A 27043-nucleotide genomic window follows, 5' to 3' on the forward strand; every position below is an offset into this window, starting at 1 on the left:
GCAGTACAACCTTAGGAAGTGTAAATAGACTTTCTGAAGGCTTTTTGTTTGTTTCTGTTTTTATCTTTTCATTTGTAAAATGTTTCTACTGTGAAAATTAAATGAGTTATTATATACTATTTTTGGCATATTAACTGATGTCCCTCCATCTCTTATATTAAACATATGTAAAGTTTGCTAAAATCAGTTAATGAGGTTATACACTGTGATTATATTATCTGATCTTTTTGTTTCATAAATTCTGTCCAGTGAGCATTATTGAGTGTCTATTATCTGTCAAGCTCTATGTGAGGTAAAGTATAAAATTACTATAATTGCTTCTCATCAGTGAAAGTAATACCACCTTCATAATGCCTTATAATTGGGGGAATACACGTAACATTCACCTTACACCTAGGTGTGCTGTAGTAAATAATTATTGCAATCGCTAGCAGTTTAAAAATTCAGGATTTTGGGAATCTGTTTAAGAATAAGGATTCACTGATTTTGGAAATTCAGTACAGAATTAAGACTGGATGAGTTACCAAGAGTTTGTGTTTGTTTTTATTTGAATGTTTTGATTTATTTAAGAGATCTTATTTTTTATGTATCTCAAATAAGTGACTACTTTATTTCATAATGCTTAGGAATAGGAAGATATAAGAGTACCATGCTTGACCTGTAGTTGTAGGACTTGTCACTTAGCACGTCATGTGAAGTTTATGTATATTATACATTGATAGAATTGTGTGCTCCTGGAAATTTTACCTTCTGTTACCTACTCATTAGCACTAGATGGTGCTATGGGCTTAAATAAGTTTTCTAGTTTGAGACTTCAGCCATCTTTCGTTTTATCAAAATCTCTTGTTACGGCATTCTTTGCATTATTGTCTGTTTTAATAGTTGAAAATGCTAATGTTATTTATAAACTTTTACTTCAAAAGTTAGTGGTGATTTGCTCATGGTGTCCTGATTCTGTGTACACTGTAAGGACCCATTGCTTCTGAGAGTTATGCAAACTAAGATGTTTTCATCAGCAGAACAAAATAGAAACAAAAAGTCTGCTTGTAAACTTTTAGAGAGTTTACCCTTCAAATTCTGGTTTATATGTAGAGCTTAATTTAGCACAATAGTGATCTAAGTCATAAAACACCATCTTTCTGCCCTTTTTTTCTCTATGAAAAATGATACTCTTTTTGCATGAGAAGTCAAGAAAAGTTAGTTTCTAAATTTTTTCTGTGATTCAGGTGAGTTTTCTCTCCTAGCCTCCACCTTCCAAGTTCCTTCAGTGTTCTCTCTGTCCTTTGTCTAGTGCTCTTCAGTCACCTGAGATGTTTTCTTTGGAAACACAAAAGTTTGGCTGTTTGCACCAGAAATTCTTATTCATTGAGGGTTAGGCAGGCTTAGGTATGTGTAATTTAAAAAAAAAAAAAAGGGTTGACTCTGTACAAACCATATTTGAAAAAAGTGATTCGGCCGCATAGAGTTGAGAACTACTTGCGCAGACGAGACATGACTAGGATTTTTCTGTTGACCCAGAGGAAGAAATAGCAGGCGAAGCTGTAGGAGGCAGCTGCATCTTACAGACAATTACATTTCCTTTTTCCTGAGCTTCTCTTGTAGCTTAGGCGTTGAGATGTGAGGTGGAGCCTCTGGGGAAGAGGGATGCCGTGACAACCCCTCCATCACTAACCCCTGGACAGGGTGCCCTCTAGTAATGCTGTTCCCTAGGTGCCAACTTGCTCCCTTTTCCCCTCCAGTGAGAATGTTCATTATGATGAGGGATCTCCATTATTTTGACATCGTGGCAAAAAGTCTAACTATTTAATCAAGTTTATGTTTGATTGTTTCTGTGTAATTTACGTTTTGCTTTTGGTTTTTGTCTGTATTTAAGAATAATCAAAGGAATGTATCATATTTCAGGAAATTTATAGATGAGAGGAGAAAAATTACCCATAATTTTACAAGACATTTTATCATCCGATGTCTACTACTGTTCTTTTTAAGGAGCATTTTCTTCCAGGCTTTTTCATATGTATTTTTAGATTTTATTTAAAATATCGTATTTTAGTATCTTGCTTCTTTTTCCAGTTGCTTTTTTGTCATATATTATTAAATATGAAAGTCATTTCAGTGTTGATCTTTTTTTCCACTGAGATTAAGTCATCTTTGGAGTCACTCTGTCACTGTGTGATTTTGGGCAAGTTGTTGGACATCTCTGTGCCTGCATATTTTGTAAAGCAAAATGGCAACAGTAATCCCATCTCATAGGGATGTTGCAGATATTGGAAAGTATATATAAATTTCCTGATAATACTTAACACATAGAAACTACTTTGTTAATGGTAGTTAAATATAATTAACAATGAATAATATTTTAGTCATGGTAGTCCTAGGTAAACTACATTTTGCCTTCTTAAAAAGATTAAAGCTAAGTATTTTTGTAAACTTAGGTTTCATGTTTTAAAACTTGAATAGTTACATTTTTATTTAGAAAAGTATTCCCTTTGCCACATCAGGGTAAAAGTAACTGAATGCCTTGTTAAACAGACCACAGATGACGGGCTTCTCCCTCTTCTCGGCAGGTCTCCTGGTACTGCATTTTGGGTTGCAAAGCAGAAGGAAGCTATGGAAAAGTAAGACTAAACAATAATCATCTCCCAAACTCAGGAGAAGCGGTATGTCAAATTAAAACAACTCTGCATATCAGGAAATCTTACTAAAAGTCTCATTAATGATAACTGAGTTTTTTTTTCCTTTATGAAGTCATTATTGTAGTGAATTTCTCTAATTTCAACTCAAGTCATAACTAAAACTCAACAGTAATTGAAAAAGGTTTTTTCTTAATGTATAAGCTTCACTTACTATATTTTTAGAGTTGTATTACTTTAATTTTCCATATATGACTTGAAATATGTTTCTGTTAATAGATACCAGCTGACGGTAAAAGCATTTTTGAAGTAAAAGGTTTAGAAACCAATGAAAAATATGTCTTTGCAATTGCTGCTTATTCTTCTAATGGGAAGCTTGTCGGTGATGCTGTTGGGGAATCAACTAAACCAATTCTGATTTACCCACCTCTTTCTGCTGTTACTGCCCGGATGTTGTTGACACAGGTAGAAGAGATTTCTTCTAATTTTTTCCTTCTTTTATCTGTTAAGCAGTTGCTAAGTAACTTCTGATGAAAAAACAATCCCAGCAGATACTCTAAATCTCCTTTAATACATATTTTCCATGATAACAATTTAGTCTCATAGAATACAAACCATTCCTTCCCTTATGAGTGAGTTTGCTTTTTACAAAAACGTCCCCCCACCCCTTGATTTTAAATGTAACATATACTGATTTTAGAAATTTTGGAAAATACTGAAATGCACAAAGAAGGAAATAGATGTTTTCTGTTATCCTGTCATCAGAGTAGCAGTTCTTAACATGAGGCAGTTTGGCCCCCAGGGGACATATGTCAATGTCTGTAGACTTTTTGGTGGTCACAATCTAGAGGGATGCTACTGGTATCTAGTAGGAAGGGACCATGGATGCTGATAAGCACCTCAAAATGTAAAGGACAGCCTCCCCGCCACCAAAGTATTATCCAGTCCAAAATGTCAGTATTACCAAGGCTGAGAAATCCTGATCCAGGGGTATCCTTTCATTTGTGTGTGTGTGTGTATACACATACATATATAGGTACACACTCAATATGTATGTACACATATATATACGTAAGTGTGCAAATTGATGTATAATACATAATTTCAGTCATAATGTACGTATTATTTTACATCTGATACTGTCATTTACTATATAATTGACATTCTTTTCATTCCATTAAGTATTTTGTCAAAACAATTTTTTTAATCTTTAAATATCCACGTTTCTTTTTTTTAAAAACAAAGTTTATTCTAGGAAGAACAACTCGTTGAGAGATAAAACCAGTTTAAAATTTACATATATGTAGTGTTCATTGTTTCTAACAACAGTTTAGAGCTTCAGCTTTTTAAACTTACATAATTATCAAAGGAATAAAGCCAACCACAAAATAGGAATCAACAGAATGCAATAATCCAGTCATAAAGGATAGTCAGATGTGCTTACACATATTCAAGAAGTTAATTATCTAAGTTATAAATAGTAAGTAGTTCATTTGTATCCTTTTTTTTAAGATTCCTCATGTAAGTGATATATGACATTTTTCTTTCTCTTTTTGGCTTACTTCACTTGAATGACGATCTCCAGTAAAGAACTGACATTCTTTTCATTCCATTAAGCATTCTGTCAAAACATAATTTTTAGTGGCTGCATGGTATTGCATCTTAAAAACATATCATAGTTTATTTAGTAATTCTTCATTGTTGGATATTTATTTCTTTATTGAAGTATAGTCGATTTACAGTGTTCTGTTAATTTTTGGTGTATATTGTTGGATATTTAGATACCTTCCAGTATTTTTCTATTATAAGCAAAGCTGTGATGTCCATTCTTGTATATAAATCTTTAAAAAAAATTTTAAATTGAAACATAGTTGATTTACAACATTGTGTTAGTTCCAAGTCTACAGCAGTGTTTCAGTTATATATATATATACACAGTTTCAGTTATATATATATACACACAGATTATTTTCCATTATAGGTTATTATAAGATACTGAATATAGTTCACTGTGCTATACAGTAAATCCTTATTGTTTACTTATTTTATGTATATTAGTTTGTATCTGTTAATTTCATACTCCTAATTTATCCCTCTCCCCCTCCCTTTCCCCTATGGTAACCATAAGTTTGTTTTCTGTGTCTGTGGGTCTGTTTCTGTTTTGGATTCATATTATTTTTTACATTCCACATCTATTACTTTTTACGTTCCACATCTAAGTGATATATAACATTTGTCTTTCTCTGTTTGACTTACTTCACTTAGTATGATATTCTCTAGGTCCATCCATATTGCTGCAGATGGCAATATTTCATTTTTTTAAATGGCTGAGTAATATTCTATTATTATCTATACCATATCTTCTTAAACCACTCATCTTTTGATGGAGACTTGAGTTGTTTCCATGTCTTGGCTATTGTAAATAGTGCTGCTGTGAACATTGGGGTGCATGTATCTTTTTGATTTATAGTTTTCATCTTTTCTGGATATATACCCAGGAGTGGGATTGCTGGATTATATGGTAGTTCTATTTTTAGTTTTTTAAGGAACCGTCATACTGTATCCCCATAATGGCTGCACCAGTTTACAATCCCATCAACAGCGTAGGAGGGTTCCCTTTTCTCCACATTCTCCTCTTCAGCATTTTATTATTTGTAGACTTTTTAATGACAGCCATTCTGACTGGTGTGAGGTGATACCTCATTATAGTTTGATTTGCATTTCTCTAATAATCAGTGTTGTTGAGCATCTTCACCTGCATCCATGAGTATTTTCTTAGGTTCAATTTATAGAAGTGAAGTTTCTGGGTTCATAGAGACACACTTGAGTTTAAATTTCAGCTGCTCACACTAGCTGTGTGATATTGGGCAAGTAACCATCTATGAAGTGGAATAATGATAGTAGTTACCTCTCGGAACTGTTCTGAATAGTAAGTGGAATTATGCATGTCAAATGTTTAACCATAGCACTTATCACACAGTAGGTACTTAACAAATGTTATTGTTATTCTTAGTTATGGATATATTCATGAATTAACATTTTCACTGAAATGATTGCCTGACTTAAAACATGTGACCGGTAAATAGGCTACTAGAAAAAAATGACTCATTGACCTCTAAGTCTCAAGCATCTAATTTTAAACCTATTGCTGGCTGTAGAGCTGATGGCTGTTCTAAATTATTTCACATTTCTCTTGTGCTATTTTTTTCCTCTTAAAAGCTGATTACTATTATAAGCTAAGATCTTAGTGACATTTTATATTATCATATTTTTCAAAGAAAATTAAATTGAGAGAATTGCTAGGATTTGTCTAGCATTGGTTTAGCATGTCATATTGGCTCATGGTTTTCTGATGTTTTGATTTCTTTGGAATCTAATATATTTCCTAATTTGCAGTGGTGGAGTTATTTCAAAGTGAGGGACCAAATATTTCATCAAGGCCTAATTTTTCTCCAGGGAGTGGTTTGACTTTTGGGCTTCATTTGGCAGAAGTTTCATTGAAAGTTAATAAAATGAAGTCCAAGCTATACTGCTAGGATAATGAGAAGTGTCATAAAGTAATAACCTGTGTTTCTTTATGATACTATATCTGCAGTCCTGTAGTTCATTTATGACAGTTTATGAGCATTCTCTCTCATAATGTTAAGTGGCTAAAGCCGAATTTTCTCACAAAGTTTTCTCCTTCATTTAAGACTTAAGTTTAAGCTTTTAAGTTCTAGTAGGAAAATGTACCTTTCTTTTGGAATTGCAATGAAAAACTGCAGTTTTTCATGAGAGTGGCCACTTTTTAGTTTTAGGATATTCTGTTCTTTAAAGAATATTATCATGAATATTTTATAGTAAAATGTAGAGTTATTTCACTAAATTCCTATGATTAACTTGGCTTCAGATTTTAGGTTCTACTTTTACTAAGCATTATTCTATAGGTAATAATAAAGTCAGGTGAATCTTTACTAGGTTTTCCCTTAATGTAGAATTCTATTAATTTAGGCTATCTGGAAAAAATTTTGAGGAACCTTTATGAAATATATATTTTTCTGCAGATACTTTCCAATTCCCCCTCTTTATAGCCTCATCTGTTTTTATTATTCAGTTGGGAGTGGCTAGATAATGTGATATAAAATATAGAAAATTGGAAATCTGTGAGCGGGATTTTTATTAGGCAAATTACTTGGTCTCAATTTCCCTATCTGTAAAGTGGATATAAGATCAAATGCGGCATATGGCTGGATTACTGAACCACTAAATCAAACCACCGGTGGGAACAGTGGCTTCTTGAAATAGGGAAACGAGGAATGTCATTTACTAAAAAAACTACTACATGATAAAATTCATTATTCCATTGATTACAGTAACTCTATGAGGTGACATTCCTTTCATTTTATAGTTGAGGAAACTGAGATTAATTTAACTCTTCCTCTGCCAAACCTGCTTTATTCCAGAAAGGATATCTTAGGGATGTTAAGTGATTTTCCCAAGGTTACTCTAGTGGTAGATGGTAAACCTGACACTTGATCCAACTCATGCCTTTCTGCCACTCTGTCCATGTTCCAAGGACATCATGTGTTCGCCATCTAACACGTGCCAAGTTCTTCTAGAGCCCACGTCTCTCCCATCTGTTCTCGACTTGGGTGGGTGTTGTTCCACAGGTCTTAATGACCAGTATTGGCCACAGAGTTTGATGCTGGGTCAGGAATGCTTTGTCAGTAATCATGGTGGTGGCAGGAGAAAAGAAAATGAAATGTATACATTTTTTTGCACTTCATTTATGAATTCATAGAACTCTTTTATTAATAGAGGTTGCCTTTTGTCTATGACCATTAAAATAAAAAAGAAACATAGCTACCGGGTAAATGTGATCATCTCTAATTCTAAAGCTCTTTAAGAAGTTTCGGCCCTTCTTTTTCCTCTTATCCTCTAACTGGACATCACCACTGTCTCTGCTCATCTATTTATTGATGAATTATTTATTCAGTGTCTGTTTTGTGCCAGATTTCTGTATCAGACAGTTGTCTCTTCTTCCTTTGAACTGTCTTTTTATCCATCTCATCACCACAACCAAATTAGATAATTTTGACTTACGGTTTCAGTTAAAACCCTGATTGTAAGTAAGCCTGGCTTGGGGGAGTGCAGCTGGGCTCTGGGAAGCTGCAGAGTCTGGGCAGCTCTGAGTCTCAGACCTCTGGCTCTCTCTACACATCTGCTTTCTTCTTCTCTCTGTAAAGATGGACCTTCCTTACTTTTCCATCTCTGGAGGAGAAATGGCAGCACCTGCATTTTTATATATCCCTCAACTTCAGCTCTATACGGAGACTGGGTAGCTATGTCCTAATCTTGATTCCACATTCCTTTGAGAGACTCTTGATTGGCTCACCCAATGTAAAAGAGTCTGATCTCATTTTTAATGTTTGGTTACTGATGTTTTTAAAGCTCACTCTGCTTTTTGCCTTTGGTCCTACATCCAGGGTAGGCCAATAGGGGGGTCTGTGAGTTCATCTTCTCCTTTGGTGCCAGCAGGAAATTTAAACATTCCAGCTGGCAGGAACTTTCCTCAGTCCTACCACCCAGCCACTAATCAAGGTCCAACCCATTCCTTCTGCTCTGCCCAAGCCAGCCCAGATCTGCCCATGCTGGCCCAGCTCTCCCTGGGAGTCCCTTGTGCAAATAATAAACTTTCTCTCAAATTCTCCTGGTGAATGTAGTGTCATTAGCCTCAACATCAGGACCAAACTTTATGTGAGGAGTCCATCTTCTTTTCAGCGGGTGCTATAAAACAGCCAGCTTGGGTCAGTTACTCACCCTGGGCCAGCCTGTCATGTTATTGTATTGTACAACTGCTGGGGGTCCCTATAAGTAGAGAGAAATTATCAGGAAAAAAGGATTTTTAGATACTCAGAAATTCATTTAACACGTTGTTGAGTATTTACTCTTTGCCAGGCATTGCTCTAGGCTGGTGATTCTAGCCTGCATCAGAATGATCTGGAGTGCTGGGTAAACAGATTACTGGGCCCCACTGCAAGAGTTTATGATTCACTAAGTCCGGGGTAGGGCCTGAGAATTTTGCATTTATAACGAGTTCCTAGGTGATACAGATGTTGATGGTCCAGGACCATACTTTTGAGAACCACTTTTCTAAGCAAAGTGGACAAAAAGCCACGGTGGGAGGTAGGTAATAAACAATGAACACAGTAAGTAAATGAATTATCTAGTATGTTAGAAAGTAAGTTCTGTGGAAAGAAAATATGGAGTATGGTCAGGGGAATTGGAATGTGAAGTGGGGGAAAGGAAGGTAGATGATGGTATTAGGTAAGGTGATCAGAGAAGTCATTATCTGGAAGATGAGATCTGAGCAGAGACTTCAAGGAGGTGAAGGAGTAGCTCTCTAGAGGAAGAGCATTCCACAGAAGGAACAACAACAACAAAAGCCTGGTATTTTTGATAAACAGCAAGGAGGCCAGCATGACTGGAGCAGAGGGCCTGGTGGAGAGTAAAAGGATTGGTCAGAGGTAAAGGTGAGTGAGTGGGTGGGAGAGTAGGTCACAAAAAGACTTCTAGGCCATAGTAAGAAGTTTGGCTTTCATCTTGAGTGAAGTGGGAAACCACCGGAGAGGGTTTGAAGTATAGAATGACATCATGTGACTTCTATTTCAAAGGCTCACCCTAGCTGCTATGTTGTGAATAGACCATAAGGGAGTGGGTAAGAGTGGAAGCAGAGGGAACTATCTATTGCCATGACCTGATGAGAGATGGAATGGCTTGGCCAGTGTGATGGTAGTTGATGTGGTGAGAAGTGTCTTGATACTGGGTGTATTTTGAAGGAAGAGTTGGCAAGAGTTCCTGATAGAAACAATGGACAGAGGAAAATAGAAGATATCTCTAAGGTATTTGGCTGACCAACTGGAAGGACAGACTTGACATCAACTGAGTTGGAGAAGGCTGTTGGTGTAGATTTGGGGCAGGGGGAGATCAGAAATGCAGTTTTGGGCATGTTAAGGTAAGATGTTTATTAGATATTCAGAGAGAATTGTTGAGCAGTTAGATGTGTGAATCTGGAGTTTCAGAGACAGGTCTGGGCAAGAGATTTGAGAGTAGTCATGGGACGACTAAAGCCATGGGGCTGAATGGTAGCACCAAGGAAGGGAGTGCAGTCAGAAGAGAGGAGAGGTCTAAAGACTGAGCTGGGGGCCAAGCCAGTGTAAAGAGATTGGGGAAAAGAGGAGGGGCTGACCAAGGAGGCTGAAAAGGAATGTAGAAGCCAAGTGGAGGTCATGTATCAAGGAGGAGGTCTCTTCTGTCCTTGTTTCATCAGTCTTTTAGTGCTGCTTTCTCGTTTTAACCTCACCCCCTCCTAAAATCCATTCTGCACATCGCTTCTAGTTAACCGTCTTTGGACCTGCTGATATTATGGCACTCTTCTCTTAACCCACAAAGACTTGTGAATTTATAAACCTTACTTTCATCATGGCATCTTTACATTTTGCAATGTCCACTGATTGAAGAAATACCATTATTTTTGAAAGGATATATTTTAAAAGGAAAGAACATTCAGTTATAGTTTCACCAACCTCCTAACACATCATCTGTTACCATTTTCCATGGTAAATCTTAGATTTATATGCTGTTTTAGTGACCCCTCTAGTCCAGCTTTTTCATTTGACCAGTGCAGCCCAGAGAAGTGACCTCATCTGTCACACTGTCTTGGCTCTTGTATTTTTACTGAATATCAGGCTCTATACAAATTACTCAGCTTCTCAATGGCCCAGTTTTCTCTTCTGAAAAGCAAGGATGGTCATGGAGCTCACTTCATAGAGCTGTACTGAAGAGTCAACACAAGAACTCGTGTGAAGTGTTTAGTCCAACTTGACATCTTTAAACACTTCCATCTGATTTTCAAGACTTTCTCAAATCATGTCCCACTTTACATGTCCAATCATACTGCCTACTTTTCTTCAAATTCCGACCTGTCTTTCCAGTCTCTCTCAAAGGCATTGTGGCAATTTCCATTACGGGACCTTTTTCAGGTTCTGTTTCACCTGTGTCCATCTGAATCTTATCCTTGTCTTAGGGTTCACCCAAGCCCTGACTTCCCCTTGAAGTCTTCATTTCTCCTTTTCTAAGTCTCCATAGTTATAATGTTATTCTTTGCAGTTTTTTTTTTTTTGTGATGTCATGTGTTTTATGTCTGTAACTTGATGAGAGTTGCATGGAAATGAGATCGTTTTCAGCTTTGAAGAATTTTTCTTTACAGTGCTTAGCACAGAGTAGAAACGTCATAAAAGTTTGCTGGTTGGTTGATTATGAGTAACTGACTTGGCAGATTTTAAACAGTCTGCCCCTATAAGTTATCCCTTGTGTGGAAGACAGTCTAGCAACATATCATTTACATACTTCATTTTATGAATTTATTTATACTTCATATCCTACCTGCTTCCACTAAGAATTTGAGGCAGCATGTAACTCACATGGTGAGATTTCTTATTTTTAAACATGTTTGGATAGAGTGATTTTTAGAAATTTATTTAAAGAAATATAGTCCACCAAAAGAAATAGGTATGTTGACGATTTTATTTATCTCCTGAGCTTCTAGGTTTTACCAGTGAAATCAGTTGCTTTGCCTAATGTTGAGTGTGTTAAGCTTAAAACACATTACGGCTTCTCAGAAGCATCTCTATTTTATTCTTCACTCTTTTCAGCTCTGAACTCTTTATTGCACAAAAGCTCTGAAAGTGTCAGTCAGAACCAGAGAATAATGAAGTATATTTCATATTTTGGGTCTGGGAAATCTGATTGTTTCTCTTGAACAGATTGTTCATTATAGCAGTGTCTGTAATAAATGGAGTGCACTGCTGAGATAGATGGAAATGAAATTAATTTGGCTCAGATGTGATCTTTGTTTTGCTTATGAGTATTTGAAACATCCTTACAGAGTTTCAAATTTCCATGCAATTTAGAAATAAAAGAGATTTCAAAATGTGCCTTTCTCCCTTGCCGGTGGCTGTTGTTACCTTGCCGTGGCCCTGTAGAGCGGAACAGCAAATGCGAATAACTTTATATGAAATCAGTGTGTGACAGGACCTTATCAGAGTTCTTGTTTAAAATATACATTTCACAAATTCAAGTAATGCCTAAGATAATGTACTTTCTGTTGTAGGTTGCCTATCAGATTGGTAACTATGAGTTGGCTAAGAAAGTTTTCTCACCGGTTTGGGACTATTTTGTTGCTTCACCACTTCAGGATGACCAGTCCGTTATTTGTTTAAGCAATATAATGACTATTATGCAGAGAAGGTAATTAGAAATATTCTTTTAAAATATTAATTAGCTTATTGAAAATATAGATGTTGGATGTGAAGCCTAGAATTAATTTTCAGTTTCATGTTAAGATGGTCCATGTAGAACTGTTTCCAATAAGTAAGCATATACATTCCAAAGACTTGAGTCCTTGTTAGGAATTTCTTTGTTAGAGTCAGAGAAAACACTAGAGGCATGTAGATACATCCCGAATATAAAGCAATGAGGTTATGGAAAAAAATACCACATACTAATTGAGGATAATGTCAGTTATACTAGAAAACACAAATATGCATTGGCGACCTTTGTAACAGAGAAAGGTCAGGTTGAGGTTGGGGTCTGATGGATGGACTGTTAGGGTAAGAAGGGTTTTCCGTTGCTTGAAGGGGCTCCCAGGGTTAGACCATCCACTGCAAATTGGCCTGTAGATGCCATATAAAACCACAGGCCATCCTTTGCTTTACTGCCATTTTTCCTTAAGAAACTAAATTTTAAGCGCAGCCTCAGATGTGAGCATTAGTGTAATTTCAGCCTGTGTCAACAATATGTTCAAAAACAAGTTTCCTTTACCTGCTTGTTAATGCTTGAAATTCTTTTAGTAAGACAAAACCCTTCACTCCTCAATCAAAGATAATGAGCTTAGAAATGCGAATGCTGGTTGAGACAAGGCACTGGTAATGCACATTCACATCAAGCTGTAATTCCATTCAGTTAAACAGATGTAGAGCTGGCTTTTACCACGTACAGTGGTGATGCTTGGTGCCATGGGGGATGGATTTGAGAGGCATTTCAGAGGAGGAAGAGGCAGATCTTGGAAGATTTTATGTGACTTGTGGGGACAAGAGAGAGGAAGGAGTGAAAGTTGACTGGGATATCCAGTGTTAACTGACCAGGAAGCCTGTGATGTTTACTTAGGGACCCTAAGAGAGGTGGAATAAGTTTTTGGAGGAAGACAATGAATATGAGGGTATTTGGAGTTTAATTTTCTAGCAGGACACTTTTGAAGATGACATGTCTGGTAAGTAGTTGGTGCTGACACTCAGGAGAGAGGTAAAGGCTAGAGACATAGAAATATAAATTGTCCATTGAGGTCATCACTGAAATTTTGACAGTGAGTAATATCTCCCAGGGAATGGCTGTTTAGCAGAAAAGGTAGGAGACTGGACTTGAACCCCGGGCATTGTTTACATTTAACAGGGAGAAGCAGGAGTTGGAACCAAGACAGGCAATTGAAAAGGAGCTGTCCTGGAAGTGAAAGGCCAGGAAAGTACATTGCCAAGGGAAGCGAGACTGTCACCATGGAGGGACATGCACTAGTGTAAGGTCTGGCAGAACAGTTGTTTAATAAAATGCTACAGAGAGGCTGGGTAGGATGAAAACTAAGAAGAGGCTTTTAGAGTTGGCAATTAGGAAACCGTTGGTAAGCTCAAGAGAGCCATCCTTGTGGCATGATATGGGCCAGAAACCTTTTGCAATTGGCTACATAAAAATGGAGAATTGTAACCAGCAAAGACTACTCATGTGAAGTTTGGTGGTAAAGATAAGAGGAAAGTGGGGAGAGGCTTGAGGGGGAAGACAAGCTTAAGGAAATAATTTTGGAGGATGGAGAGTAGGGAGCCATTGGAGAGGGAGAGACTGAGGAGGTATGGTGGTAGAGCCAGGAGGTGATCAGGAGGGTGGAGAACAGGGGGGTTCAGAATATAATGCTGCTGTGGGGAATATGAACAAGGAGACATCAGGGAGAAATGGAAGTGTTGCTGAGAATCACTGATGACTCAGTTGATGTTACATAATGTGAATTGTAGTAGAGTCCAGTTCCTTGTGGCTAAGGGTCACATTTGATTTATCTTTGTATCCCAGGGCCTACAAGAGTGTCTTATACATGGTAGATGTTGAGCAAAATGCTAGTTTGAATGCAAAAAAAAAAAAAGATTGAGGAGAACAAATAAGTGAATAATTGACTGGCCTCTGTGGTAGGGTAGAGAAATTGGACAGTGACATTTATACAGGGTCAAGTACATTGATTATTGCATAAAAACAATGGGTGCAGAATCTAATGTGCTAGAGAGGTCACAAGGGAAATGACTGCCCAGAGTCCGGTTTGGGTAGGGAAGGAACCAGGAGGAGGTGATAGCCTGGACTTTTGTGTGCGTTGAGGTACTGACGGTCATCACGAGGACAGAGTTTAGTATGAGTTGCAGAAGCAGAAGAACTAAAATTCTCCTGGCAAAGATAATTAGGGAATTTAACATGGTGGTGAAACACATCATCTTCAAGTGTGAATTACTGATGTCAGATCCTTTCCTGTTGTATAGGGATAGAGGATATAGAGAGTGGAGGGTGTGAAGCTTAGGAGAGAGGGTTTGTCACCAAGTAAGGCTAAGGGCAAGGAAGGGAATGTGGAAATAGAGAAGGAAGACTACAGATTTCACAGCTTTGCCAATGGTTGGTACTGTCTGTTGACTGTAATTTAGAAAAGATAATTAGAAGTAACTCTGTCCAACCCCCAAGTATCTCTGTCTGTCTCTTTAACCGTGGCTGATTTTGCTATAAATAACCATCACTTTCAGAAAATTCATTGATTGAAATATTGGGCCTGTTTTCCAAACTTCTGAATATCTATGGTGATTTCATTATGTTTATAGTAAAGAACTTTATATATTAGAACCAGAAGACTTTGCCAATAGTTATTTTTATGTATCTGTGACATAATACGTCAGCAGCTTAATTTTCTTAATTGTGAACTTGTTGTTAGGAATGATCTTTTAATTTCAATTTTCAACAACTGTACACAAGTAAATATTCCACAAATGTTTGCTGTATTTTGGGATCACTGTGTAGATATTAAGAACAAATAGTCTAAAAAGTCGAGTTCACATGCTAAACTCATTTTGTGTTTGTACCTGTAACATTATTTACTTCTTTTTGCAGATTGCATTCAGATATTTTGGCAGAGACTTCTTCAATCCTCTTATATCTTTTTCTTAGAAATATTTTTGTAACAAGTGACATTAAAATTAAAGAAGAAAATCTCTTCTGTGATAATATTAAAGGCAATGAGATTTTCCCCTCTCAACAAGTAAGTGAATTAAAGTGACTGAAAATGTGCTGATTTTCCTTTATTTGTTTCTTGATGCTTCCAGTTTATGTTCTTTGGGGGTTGCATACCCTGGCTTCTGAATGGGCTTCGAGGTCATTGTATGATTGTGCTAGTTTCTTTGATATTTTATGTAGGTTTCACAGGCCTGAGTTCATGGTTTTTTTCCCCTTCTTTTCAATTTATATTTTTTTCCCTGTATAAAAGTAGTATAAATTTAAATATTCAAAAATGCATAATGTACAAAGTGAAACCCATTGTAATTCTGTTGCCCCTAAGAATACTACATTTTTGTTTTCGTGTAATTTCTCCAGTTTTTGTAAATATGCATAGACAAATACGCTATTATCATTATTAATAAAAACAGGTTTATGATCTAGTCACTGTTTTGCAACTTGCCATTTAAACACGTTTTATAAAGTATCTTAGACATATTTTCACATGCTGGTGCATATCCATCTACCACATTCTTTAAAACTCTGATACTGCACTCCTGTACAGAGACAGGGATTTAACCTATCTCCTGGATGCTTATAAACATTGCTCTACATACATCTGCTTTTGCTTTTAATAACAATCCTACATTATTTTTTTAGTCTAGACTGAGGTTCACTCTTCTTTTTCTCTCTTTCCTTCTTTACTCATCTTAGCTATGGAGACTTTTTCCACATAGTCTTTTTTTTTAAGTTGCTTTTTTTCTACTCATCCACTTATTCATTAATTAATTAACCAATAAATTGTTACATGAGATGGTGCCAGTTTCTGTGGATATGAAAGTGAAAGAAACGTGGCCCTTTGCCCAAGACAAGTTCACAGTCTTGTAGAGTACTCACCGCCATTAGCCGGTTTCTACCTCATAGCATTCAGTTTCTTCTTTCATCATCTAGAACAAAAATAAAAAATCCTTAAGTACTTCAGTGAATTCCAGAATGCTAGACTACCATTCTGGAAGTAATTTGCTGTATGGAAATTTCTGTTTGCCAATCACACTGTTTTCTTTGTTCATTATTTTGTATGTATGTATAAACAAATAATGAAATCTTTCCCTGGGAAAGAGAAAGAAGGAGTTAGATAGGATTCTTATTCTTTTTAGATAGCATTAATCGTAAAAAGCCTATCTTTACATTTTACTTTAAGCAGCAGAGGTATAGTAGAGGATTAGTTTGTTCTACTGACAATTTACCATTTTTTCACAGATTCAGTTGGAAAATCAGACTCTATTAATCAAGGGGGGTCAATATTACAGACACATTTTAATTACTATTTGTTATAACTTACGCTTTTGAAAAAGCTAGATTTTTTTTCTAACATTAAAATAGAGCTAAGATTTTGTCTTACCAATTTAAAAAGATTGGTTCCTTTTCTGTTGCTAGTTGTATTTGTATTGAAATTGACAAAAAATTCTGAAGTTTAATTCTAAGGTTGTGTCATCCATATGTAGCATTATTGGGTAATTAGAGTTGTTCCTGAATTTAGATTTTTTAATACCAACATTCATATTATTGTTACACCACAGGGATCACATTTCCTACCCTTTCTTCTCCTTAGAGACACATTAGTTGAGTACCTGCTATTCAATTTGAGTAACAATACCTGTCTCTTTACAGGTTGCTAGACTAATTGAATGTGAGAGAGTGTTAGTGGCTTTGGAAATTAGCAACTACCTAAATGATTCCAGTTATTCTCTTCAAGCTGTGACTCAGTGCTATGGCCTTCTTGCTCCTATGATATATCACAATATCGTTTTGGTACCTGTTGTACAGGTAAGGGTATTTTTCCCCCCAGATAAGAGTATTTTTACAAAGGCAACTTAACAATGCCTTTTGGAAAAGAAAAAGCAATGTATCTCTTATAAACTACAAATAGGTCAAGAACAAGCATTATGAAATTTCATGAGTCAACTGAAAAACATTTTCATAATTTAAATTGTATGTCTGGGCAAACATAAATAAGGACTTAAAATGTGTTTCTCTGAAAACATTATCCCCGTTGCTGTCCATATTTAAATATTGGTGGTATACTTTTCTTGGTTTTTTAATCCATTTTAGTTTTTATGTTCTTGTAATGTTAGAAATAGCAATATTTATTCAAAACGTATTGTTAAAGCCAACATTTAGGGAAAAAAATTGGTAGATGACCCAAGAAAAAAAGACTTGGTGTCTCTGTGATGAAGGAGTTGGAATTTTTTAGAAAAAGAGTAGGTGAGACTGGATTGAAAGGATTATATTAGTTGTCTGTGCTTCCTAACAAATCTGCATAAACTCAATGGCATGAAACAACACCAGTTTACCATCTCATAGTTCCATAGGTCAGGAGGCTGGATACAGGTTGTCTGATCTTCTGCTCAGGATCTCATCAGGCTAAAATCAAGATGTTGACCTGAGCTATGATCTCATCTAAGGCTCGGGGTTCTCTTCCAGAAGACTTGGTTGTTGAGAAGATTCACTTCCTTGCAGTTGTCTGATAGGAGATCTTTAGTTCCCACAGGCTGACTACCAATGCCCTGCCATGCCTTCTCCACAATGTGGCAGTTTGCTTCTTTGGGGCCAGCAGAGGAGTCTCCTTTGATATGCATGAGGAGTCTTATATAAAGTAAGGTAGTGATGAGAGTGACCATGTCATCACCTTCTCAGGTCGTCCCTGTGCTCAAGGAGAAGGGATCATACAGGGCTTGTATAACTATGGGGGGAGGAATCTTGGTACTGTCTTAGAATTCTGCCTACCACAGAAGTAATTAGAAAAGTAAGATTTTACTGCTGATTATATTTACACAAAGTCATCATCACCACCATCATCATCGACTCAGATTTTGAAAACCAAGAAGATATGAGTGAATTCATGCAAAGTATAAAACTTTTAAATTCACTACTGAGGAAACGAACCGGAGAGCTTAAGTAACTTAACAAATGCTCATTTTGGAGTGGCTATACTGGAGCATAGGAATGCCACCTTCTCTCACGTTCCCCATACCCAGTTGTTCAGCTGCCCAAGAGATGTGCCTCCACAATCCAACATCTAGACTCATTGTTGGCAGGCTTCCATGTCACTTGTGAATGGATTGGAGCAGTATTCCCCAGTGTGGAATATGCTTCCTCTGGAACCCCTAGCATTGTTCTTTCTTCTTAGAGGTGAGAGATTCCAGATGTCAGACTTATTTTAGAAGGGCTGTCTCAGCATGTCCCAGACATTTCATCAAAGTGTCAGGCCCCTGACTCTTCTTAGAGTTTATTTCTATCCTCTGGAGGGCATCATCTTACAAGGTCTTCAGCGTACTTGCCATTTCTTGGTTATTAGTTCCAATTAACATCACTTATTGATACAGTGGTCCAATGTTTTATTTTGAGAAATGTCCAGGAAGTTCAGGTCCTTTCATAAAATATTAGGTCAGAGGGTAGGAGAGTTATCACTGCCCTGGAGCAAGACTCTAAATGTATATTCTTCTCTGCTTAGTGTAAATGGAAAATTCTTCCTGATAGGATATTATTTTTATCTAATAAGATAGAAAAGAAAATATAAGCCACATCAAGGCACACCTTTTAATGTGCTCTAGCAAAGATGCCATATTAGGAACAGCACCTGCATGCAATTGGTGCTCAGTTGCTTGAGTTCAGGATAATCCACCGTCATCCTCTAGGATCCCATTGATTCAGGATGCCTTTGACTCAGAAAGTGGGTTATAACTATGAGGAAATAACTTAGTAAAGGAGTTTAACTTGTATTGTTTAGAGTAGGAAAAAATAAGTGGAACAGAGGAGAGATTCCAGAAATAGGCATGAATATATACGAGGATGGAATATGTGACAGAATTGGCATTCAATTCAGTGGGGGAGATAATGGGTATTTTTAGTAAATGGTAGTGAAACATCTGGATATTCATCTGAAAGAAAGTAGAATTTGACCCCTACTTTGTGCCACACATAAAAAATGTAGACGTATTAAAGACTTAAAGGTAAAATAAAGGGAAAACTTATGGGAAAAAAAGTCCCACCTGCAATCCTGGGTTGGGAGAACTCTTTCTAATCAAGACAGTACTCTTAGAAATAGCAAGAAAGATAAGACATATTTGACTATATTTATGGCAACCCATGCGTGACAAAAGAGACCATAACAAAGGTAGTCAAAAATTTGTAGACTTAGAAAAAAAAATCTGAAAAAGTATCTAACATTGATGAGGGTAAATATGTAACAAAAAGTGTTACAAATCAACATTAACTTGATAAAAAGATGGGCACAGGATATGAAGAGGCAGTTTAGAGGAGAACAAATCCAAGTGACCAAGAAACATATGAAAAGATGCTCAAATCCTAAATATCCATAGAAATGCATATTAAGTCAACAATGTAATATCTCTGGCAGAATCGAAAAGTTTTGTAACCGCTGTTGCTGGTAAGGATGTGGGGCAAAGGCATCCTCATTCACTGATGGGAGAAATATGAATTATTACAGGCTTTGGATTTTGATAAAGTACTCTTAATTTTAATTAAACTAAATATAATTTTGAGTAAAATTAAAAACAAATATACCTGACATAGCAATCCCTCTGCTAGTGATTTATCCTATAGAATAAAATTTTAGTAAATAAAATACGTATTTACCCAACAAGCAAACCCTCTATTAGTAATTTATACCATAAACTGAAATAACCCCTAGTTCTACCCCTTGGTTTCATGTGTTCTATCTACTGGGAACACGGTACCACATACTGGTCATTGATTTAGAGTATATACTATGCCCTGGAGGATGGTGCCTCATTCTCATTGGGTGTCATCTCAAAGCTGGCACCTCAGCCGCCACTCGTATTGGCAACTGAGCATATATATGAGTGTTTCTCATGGTATCCTTGGTGGTGGTGAAAAAACCAGAGACAAAGAGGAGGTACAGTAACAGGAGGATGGCCAGAACTGCCAGACTATAAGACATCAACCATAAAATTGTGCAACATTAAGATTCTGGAAATGGCTGAACAAATTATGGTTAGTTCACACTGATATCATGCAACTATTAGAAATAACGAATTAGAGCTATACCTGTAGGCCTGGAGGGATGTCTCACAAGACGTGGCTGAAGGAGAAATGCATAGTTCAGAAAAGTGAGCATAAGCTTCATTTTGCAAAACAACTTTAGCCCTCGTTCTGTGTGTTTATGTATATATACATAATATATATATACACATAAGATTATATGAGCCCAGAGAAAACTACAGAACTGCTGAGTTGTTAACATGATTTGGGGATATAGTGTGCTGGGGTGGGAGCGGGAGGGTGATGGTAAGGGGAGGAATTAAAGCAGCATTAAAAAAATTCATAAGTATGCTGTAACAATAGTAATGATATTGTTAGAATGGTGGCATGAAGCAATTAATGTGCTCACAAAGGACCAGTATCCATGTATTAATTTGTCCTTTGGGATAATCTGAATGATGAATAGATTGATGCAATCTCAGCTCTGCTTTTCTGATAGTAATATTCCTCAGAACTGTGCAGCAGTATTGAAAGTTAAACTTAATCATCTAGCTCTTGATCAAATTCAGGATCATATAATATACAGAGTAATTAAGGAAGTTAGCACCAATAGTAATTGATTTCTTCAGATATGAATGCTTGGTTTTAGTTTTAAAGGAAACTATTATTTCAAGTACCTGTATCACTATATATTTAATATTGTATATCCTTCTCTGTAAGGTTTTTCAGGGTCCTCCTAAGGCTGAAAGGGATCTTTAGATTCTTGTATACATGTGATATTGTCCCTTTCTTTTATGGCCCTTGTCAAAATGTGCTTTGCTATATAGTCATTTGTGTATTTATTTTATCTTCTCCACTAGATGTCAAGTTATTTTAGATGAAGGATTCATTTAAAAATTGAATTTATCAATTTTATCTCAGGGTACACTTATTTATATATAATAAGCAATTTATCCATAAGTATTAATAACAAAATTTGATGGCTTAAAACTGCATGATCTGAATAGAACATTTTTAAATGAGTAAGGATGGTATTTTTCAACAAAAACCATTGTGCTTCTGTTTTTCAGATCTTGATAAAGTGTGTAGTGGTTTTGCAAGGACTACCAAATATCACCTACTCAAAGAAACATACTGCAAGTTTTGAAAGTGTACAGCACATGATAGCTTGTTGTATCTTCTACATAACAAAGGTATACTCTTTGTCTGGTGTCATAAAACTTAGGAGCACTAATGATTTAGGAAGTTAAGCTACTTTTACTCACAATAATTAGAATACTTTAAAAAATAGTACTCTCAGAGCATTTTAGATCAAAGGTAACCCTTGCAGGCCATTTGGTAAAGCCTTGAGGGAGTGTCTGAGGCCAGGAGAGGGGGGTGGAAAGAGGGCATTTTATGGGATGTCACTCATTTTAGAAACAAGAAAGAACCAAGAGACTAGAAGCAGAGAGGCAGGCTTATTTATCCTCATTGCTTGGCTCAGAGACCAGCATTGTGTGTTGAAGAAAGGGCTTTGGTTGACTGAATCCAGTGAATCTCCTTAAAGAAGGGACCCATCTGCCTGCCTGTTTCATGTAGCCCTCACAGAACCTTTCTGATTTGTTAGGGATCTGGAAGAATACTGCATGGGTGGGATGATTTGATCCATCACTTAAGTTGGGACTTAAGTTTGCTTCTGTGGAGGTCTGGCAACATCTGGCAACAGAGGCCTCTACTCTCTACTTTAGCAAAGAGGTCATGATTTGCTGGCAATTCATGCCTGACCCCAGGAGCAGAAAATCACACTCCTTCCATCACTCACTGGTTTGCCACTGTTGGAGAGACCTCTCTGACCTGGTCTGTGTAGATGCTGAGGGAGAATTTGCAGGAAGAGAAAAGCAATAACTCACTAAAAGGAACTCAGAACCCCAAGGGGAAAGAGCAGGCCAAACACTAGAATAATTGTGTTATTTAGAACAGATCAGAGATAACTTAATAAAAAAAGAAAAAGAGAAAGAAAAATTTGAAGACAACTAGATGCAATTAGATGATCAAAACAAAAAACAAATCTTCCAAATTTAAACAAATTTAATTTTTTTCTTCCAGTTTTATTGAGATATAGTTGACATACTGCACTGTATAAGTTTAAGGTATAAAGCATAATGACTTGATTTACATACATCATGAAGTGATTATTACAGTAAGTTTAGTAAATATGTATCATCTCATATAGATATAAAACTAAAAATACAGAAAATTTTTTTCTTGTGATGAGAACTCTGATTTACTCCCATAACAACTTTCATATATAACAAATTTAATTTTTGTTTAAAAAATTAAACAGACGATGATTATGATACTTCTTGAGTCAAATCTGGAAGCCCAAGAAATACGTGACAATGTAGAACAGAATTACCTAGAGATAAGTTCAGAAGAGTGATCCACAAGTCATAACTTGGAGTAAAAGGAGTCTGGAGGGAGAAAACAAGTAAATGAAGACATAATCGTCTTTCTGAGTCTCAGGCAGGATTTATAAGAACATATACGTAGACACACGTTCGTGAAATTCCTGAAGTCCAAGGATAAGGACAAATTTTAAAGTTTTGAGACCAAAAAACAGGTTATTTGCAATGGGAAGAGAATCAATTAGCTGCAGACTTTTTATCAGCAACACTGAAAGTTAAAATCTTGGAGCAACATTTGTAGAATCCTGAGGGAAAAAGACTAAGTTCCAAAAATTAATAACCAGAAAAGATATCATTCGTCAGGGCAAAATAAACATTTTCAAAAGTGCAGGCATTTAAAAAATATTCTGCCCATGTACTTATCTGAGGAAAACACTTGAGGAAATACTTTATCAAATGACAATTGCTTTGGAACAGAAATCCCAAGAGAGGGAAAGACAAGAGGGAGAGGAATAATAGGAGCAATGAATCTTGCAATGTATGTGTTATTAAAATTAAATAGATAATAATGATGTGACTCGGACTCTGTAATATAAATGCTAAGTAGGGATTCTTGAAATAGAAGAGTCATCCTTGAAAGAAAAACTTATTAATAGCCTAGAATTAAAGCTTCTATCCTGTTTGGGGTCAAGGGAGGGGTAAGCTTGATTGTATGTTAAAATGCATTGTATAATATTATTTTCTTTTGATGGAATGTATATATATTTAAGGATGACTCAGGAATATGTAGGCATGAGCTGAAATTTAAAACACAGTAGGACTTCTAAATTGACAGGAAGGAAAAATGAACAGAGAAATGAGCGAGGAAAGGAACAGCAAAAAAAAAAAAAAAAGAAAAGAAAAGATAAATGAACTTATGTATAAAACAGAAACAGACTCACAGACATAGAAAACAAACTTATGGTTACCGGGGGGGAAGTGGGTGGGAAGGGATAAACTGGGAGTTTGAGATTTGCAGATACTGACTGGTATATACAAAATGGATAAAGAAATTTATACTCTATAGCACAGGGAACTATATTCAATATCTTGTAGTAGCTTATGGTGAAAAAGAATATGAAAATGAGTATGTGTCTATTCATGTATGGCTGACGCATTGTGCTGTACACCAGAACTGACACAACATTGTAAACTGACTGTACTTCAATTAAAAAAAAAAAAGAAAAAAGAGATTGAAAAAAAAAGTGACAGAGATGAAAAATGATTAGTTTGGCAAAAGTAAGAAGAAAACGAAAGAGACCATATTTAAGATGGAAGGAATAAAATTAAGTATATTAATTACCTCACTACGTGTGAATGAACTCAGAAGGGAGAGGCTGTCAGATGGGCTGAAAAGTCAGATTCAAATGCGTGTTATTTCAAGAAACACTTGTAAAACCAAGTAACAAGCAAAGGTTGAAAAGTAAATGGATAGACAAAGGTATTGGAAAAATGTAAACAAAAATAAAGGAGAGGTTGCCACTTTTCATATCTGAAAAAGCAGAATTCAGGGCCCAGAACATTAATCAGGACAAAGAAACAAAGAGGGGCGTTAGGTAGTGCTCTTCCAGTCTGTTGTGTCTGGTCACCCTTTTCTGCTCCTGCATGGCATCTGGTCACTTTCTGTCTCATTGACTGTCAAGGAACAAAGGTCATGTTTGAATTAAAACAAAACTTGAACTTTTTACAACAGCAAATTAAAGGAGAAAAGCAATTAGATTATCTTTGATAACACTTAGCAACCCTTCCTAATAAAATTTCTGAATAGGTTAGGATGGAAGGAGCTATTGCATAATGTTAAAGACATTTACCAAAAATTTTCAGCAAATATCATACTGAATGGCAAAGTTCTGAAGCCATTTCCTTAAAAATCAGACATAGGAGATGCTAACTCTTAATAATGTGATTCATTATTTGTAGATTCTATCTCATGCAATAGATAAGGATATGAAACAATTTTGTAATATTAGAAAATAAATATATAAATTGTCTGTAGTTGTAGAGGTCTCAAAAACCCATGAGAATCTAGTAAAAAATAACTAGAATTAAAAAGAATTTATGGTGTAAGAATTTATAAAGTGGTTTAAGAATTTATAAAGATATGTAAGACACAAACTGGTAGGTTGAACTTTTGGGTTTTTTGTTATTTTTATTTTTAATACTGGCAAGTAGCCAGTTAGAAGTGGAGAGAGGAAAATATACCAGTTAGAGTACAAAATATTTTAAACTTAACAAAATGTTAAAGAACCTGAATAAAAGAAATGTGAGATCTTACCAAAGGACACAAAATAAGATGTGAACATATGAAAGGCCACACTGAGTTCCTGAACAGGATGACTTACTGTCATAGAAATATAAATGTTTCCTCAAATAGTATTTACATGCAATGTGGTTTTAATTAGAATCCCAGTGGGATTCCTCTGAAACTGATTAGAATTATTTAAAAGTTCTCAATAGCTATTAAAATTTACCATAAGGCCACTTCAGTAAAAATGGTCTTAACAGAGTAATGGGCAAATAGTTCAGTGGAATAGAATAGAGACTCCAGGAAAAGCCAGCCCCAGGTTTATAAGAAGAACTTAATATAAGACAAAGGTGGCATTTAGCACCATTGAGAAATCAATAATTTATTAATAAAAGGTGCTGATAGAACTGACTTTTCATCTGAAAATAAAGAAAGCCAGAGCCCTATCTTGTACCATAAACAAAATAAAGTCCAGATGAATTTGAGGATATTTTGATGGCCTTGAAATCAGGGGAGACTTTTCTCAGCAGGGTACAAAATTCAAAAGGTACATGGAAAAAAAAAGACAGATAAACAGATTACATAATAATTAAAAAATACTTTTTATGGCAAGACACTATGTATAAGCAAAGCTTAAAGGCAATTATTTTTTTTAAATATGACAGATATGGAATTACTAACATTGATTGCCCCAGGCAGTAATCAATGGGAAAATAGGAAATAATTTCAGTTTGGGAAAAGAAGAATCAGATTTATTTTTAATTATGGAGGCTATGATTAACTATTTCAGTCACCTTAAAAAGCAGGGCAGTGAACAAGTACCAGATGATGATTGGCCATGTAATGAGGTCAGAGAGAAGTCATTCAAGGGTTTCAAACCTGGGAAGGACTTAATGAGATTTGCATTTTAGAAAAAAGAAATTATTCTGGTTGCACAACAGCTAATAACTAGAGGGGGATAAGACCTGAGGCAGGAAATGAGTTAGAAGGTGAGAGATGATAAACTAAACTAGTGAGGAAAAGTGGAAGATAGAATTGAAAGGATTCAAGAGTTATTTATGATAGAATTGAGAGTCTGGAAACATGCTGCATATGAGGGGATAAGGGAGGGAGAGGGAAGAGCCCACAGCAGTCCAGCTATCTGGGCAGGAGGATGAATACACTGCAATTTGTTGAACCCTGAGTGGGAAAGGGGGAAAAGATAATGTTTTGAATATATTGAATTTGGGGACCTATAGGATGTCCAAAGAGGTGGACATTATATATTTGGACCTGTAGGCTTGAGGTTCAGGAATGGCCAAATATATATAAAGACGAAGGAGTCATTAGTATGTGGACTCCATTGAAGCAACAGAAAATAGATGATTTCACCTGGGGATAGTGTGTAGAAAAGAAGAGAATTTTCTAAGAATCTCAAGTGTGCTATTGGTCCAAGGGTCCAGTCCTGCTTCCATTAGGCAAGAGGAAGAATTGAAAAGGTGATCAGTCCAAAGCTTTTTGTTATCCCCACCCCTCCCCAGCCTTGAAAATCTTTCTGATGCTGTTAGCTCTGTCACTGTCACATGGTGTAACTGTTGGAAGCACGGGTCCCATACAGTCCAAAGGACCTCCTTTCCACTCCCACTGCTCCATCACACACACATTAATTAGTGTAATGCTGGGCTAAAAGTGCACCTTCCAGGATCACTTTTCTTTACAGCATATTCATCTGCTTGACCTCTCCTACCTCTCCACCCCTCCCATCAATGAGTATTTCCAGGACAGGAAACAGGTTACACTGTCTTTCCAGGTTATACTCTCTTTCTAGGACAACTGCTCGCTTTACATTTCAGTAGCTATTAGTGGCTATTGCAAGCAGTCGACTGGAGTAAAATGCACAGCCTGAAAGTTGGGAGTTAAGTTTTATTTGGTGGACTTTCTGAAGACTCGAGCCCAGGAAGCAGTGTCTCAGATTGCTGTGAGACTGTTCTACCCAGGCAAGAGGGAAACCAGGATATATAGGAGTTTTTGCAAGAAAGACCAGGCAGTTGGAACAACAAAAGATGACTGTTAATTAAAGAAAACCAGATATCTCAAGTTAAGGAGTTTAGTCCTTTTCTATGTCTGGGAAGGTGCAAAGGTCTGGGCTCATTGAAATCATTCCTTTGCTATGCATCTAGCTATCTAGGGCCAGTATCCTGTTTTTTCATACCTTGAATTCCCTTGGGGCACCATTAAGGGGTGGTTGCAGAGACGGGCTGCCTGCTTGTCTGCATCCTGAGTTTTCTCCACTCACTGCTTGGGGTGGCCATAGTGGCTGATGACTTGATGGCCACAGCATCCTTTGTTTACTGATATGGCTGGCAGTATTTTTCATTCACACAGCGAATCTTTCATAACAAAGAAATCTTTTCCAA

At 36.4% G+C, this 27043-nt stretch overlaps 1 protein-coding gene across 1 annotated transcript in view; it reads left to right on the forward strand.

The window, feature by feature from the left end:
- CFAP54 (cilia and flagella associated protein 54) overlaps positions 1 to 27043 on the forward strand; it is a 242503-nt gene that overhangs the window by 65568 nt on the left and 149892 nt on the right. Inside the window, exons 21-26 of the mRNA XM_031462988.2 lie at positions 2565 to 2657; positions 2910 to 3095; positions 11782 to 11918; positions 14853 to 15000; positions 16626 to 16781; positions 21050 to 21172. Coding sequence (XP_031318848.2) covers positions 2565 to 2657; positions 2910 to 3095; positions 11782 to 11918; positions 14853 to 15000; positions 16626 to 16781; positions 21050 to 21172 — 843 coding nt within the window. The remainder of the gene's footprint in view (positions 1 to 2564; positions 2658 to 2909; positions 3096 to 11781; positions 11919 to 14852; positions 15001 to 16625; positions 16782 to 21049; positions 21173 to 27043) is intronic.

Source organism: Camelus dromedarius, chromosome 11, assembly GCF_036321535.1.
Source record: "Camelus dromedarius isolate mCamDro1 chromosome 11, mCamDro1.pat, whole genome shotgun sequence".
Taxonomy (NCBI): domain Eukaryota; kingdom Metazoa; phylum Chordata; class Mammalia; order Artiodactyla; family Camelidae; genus Camelus; species Camelus dromedarius.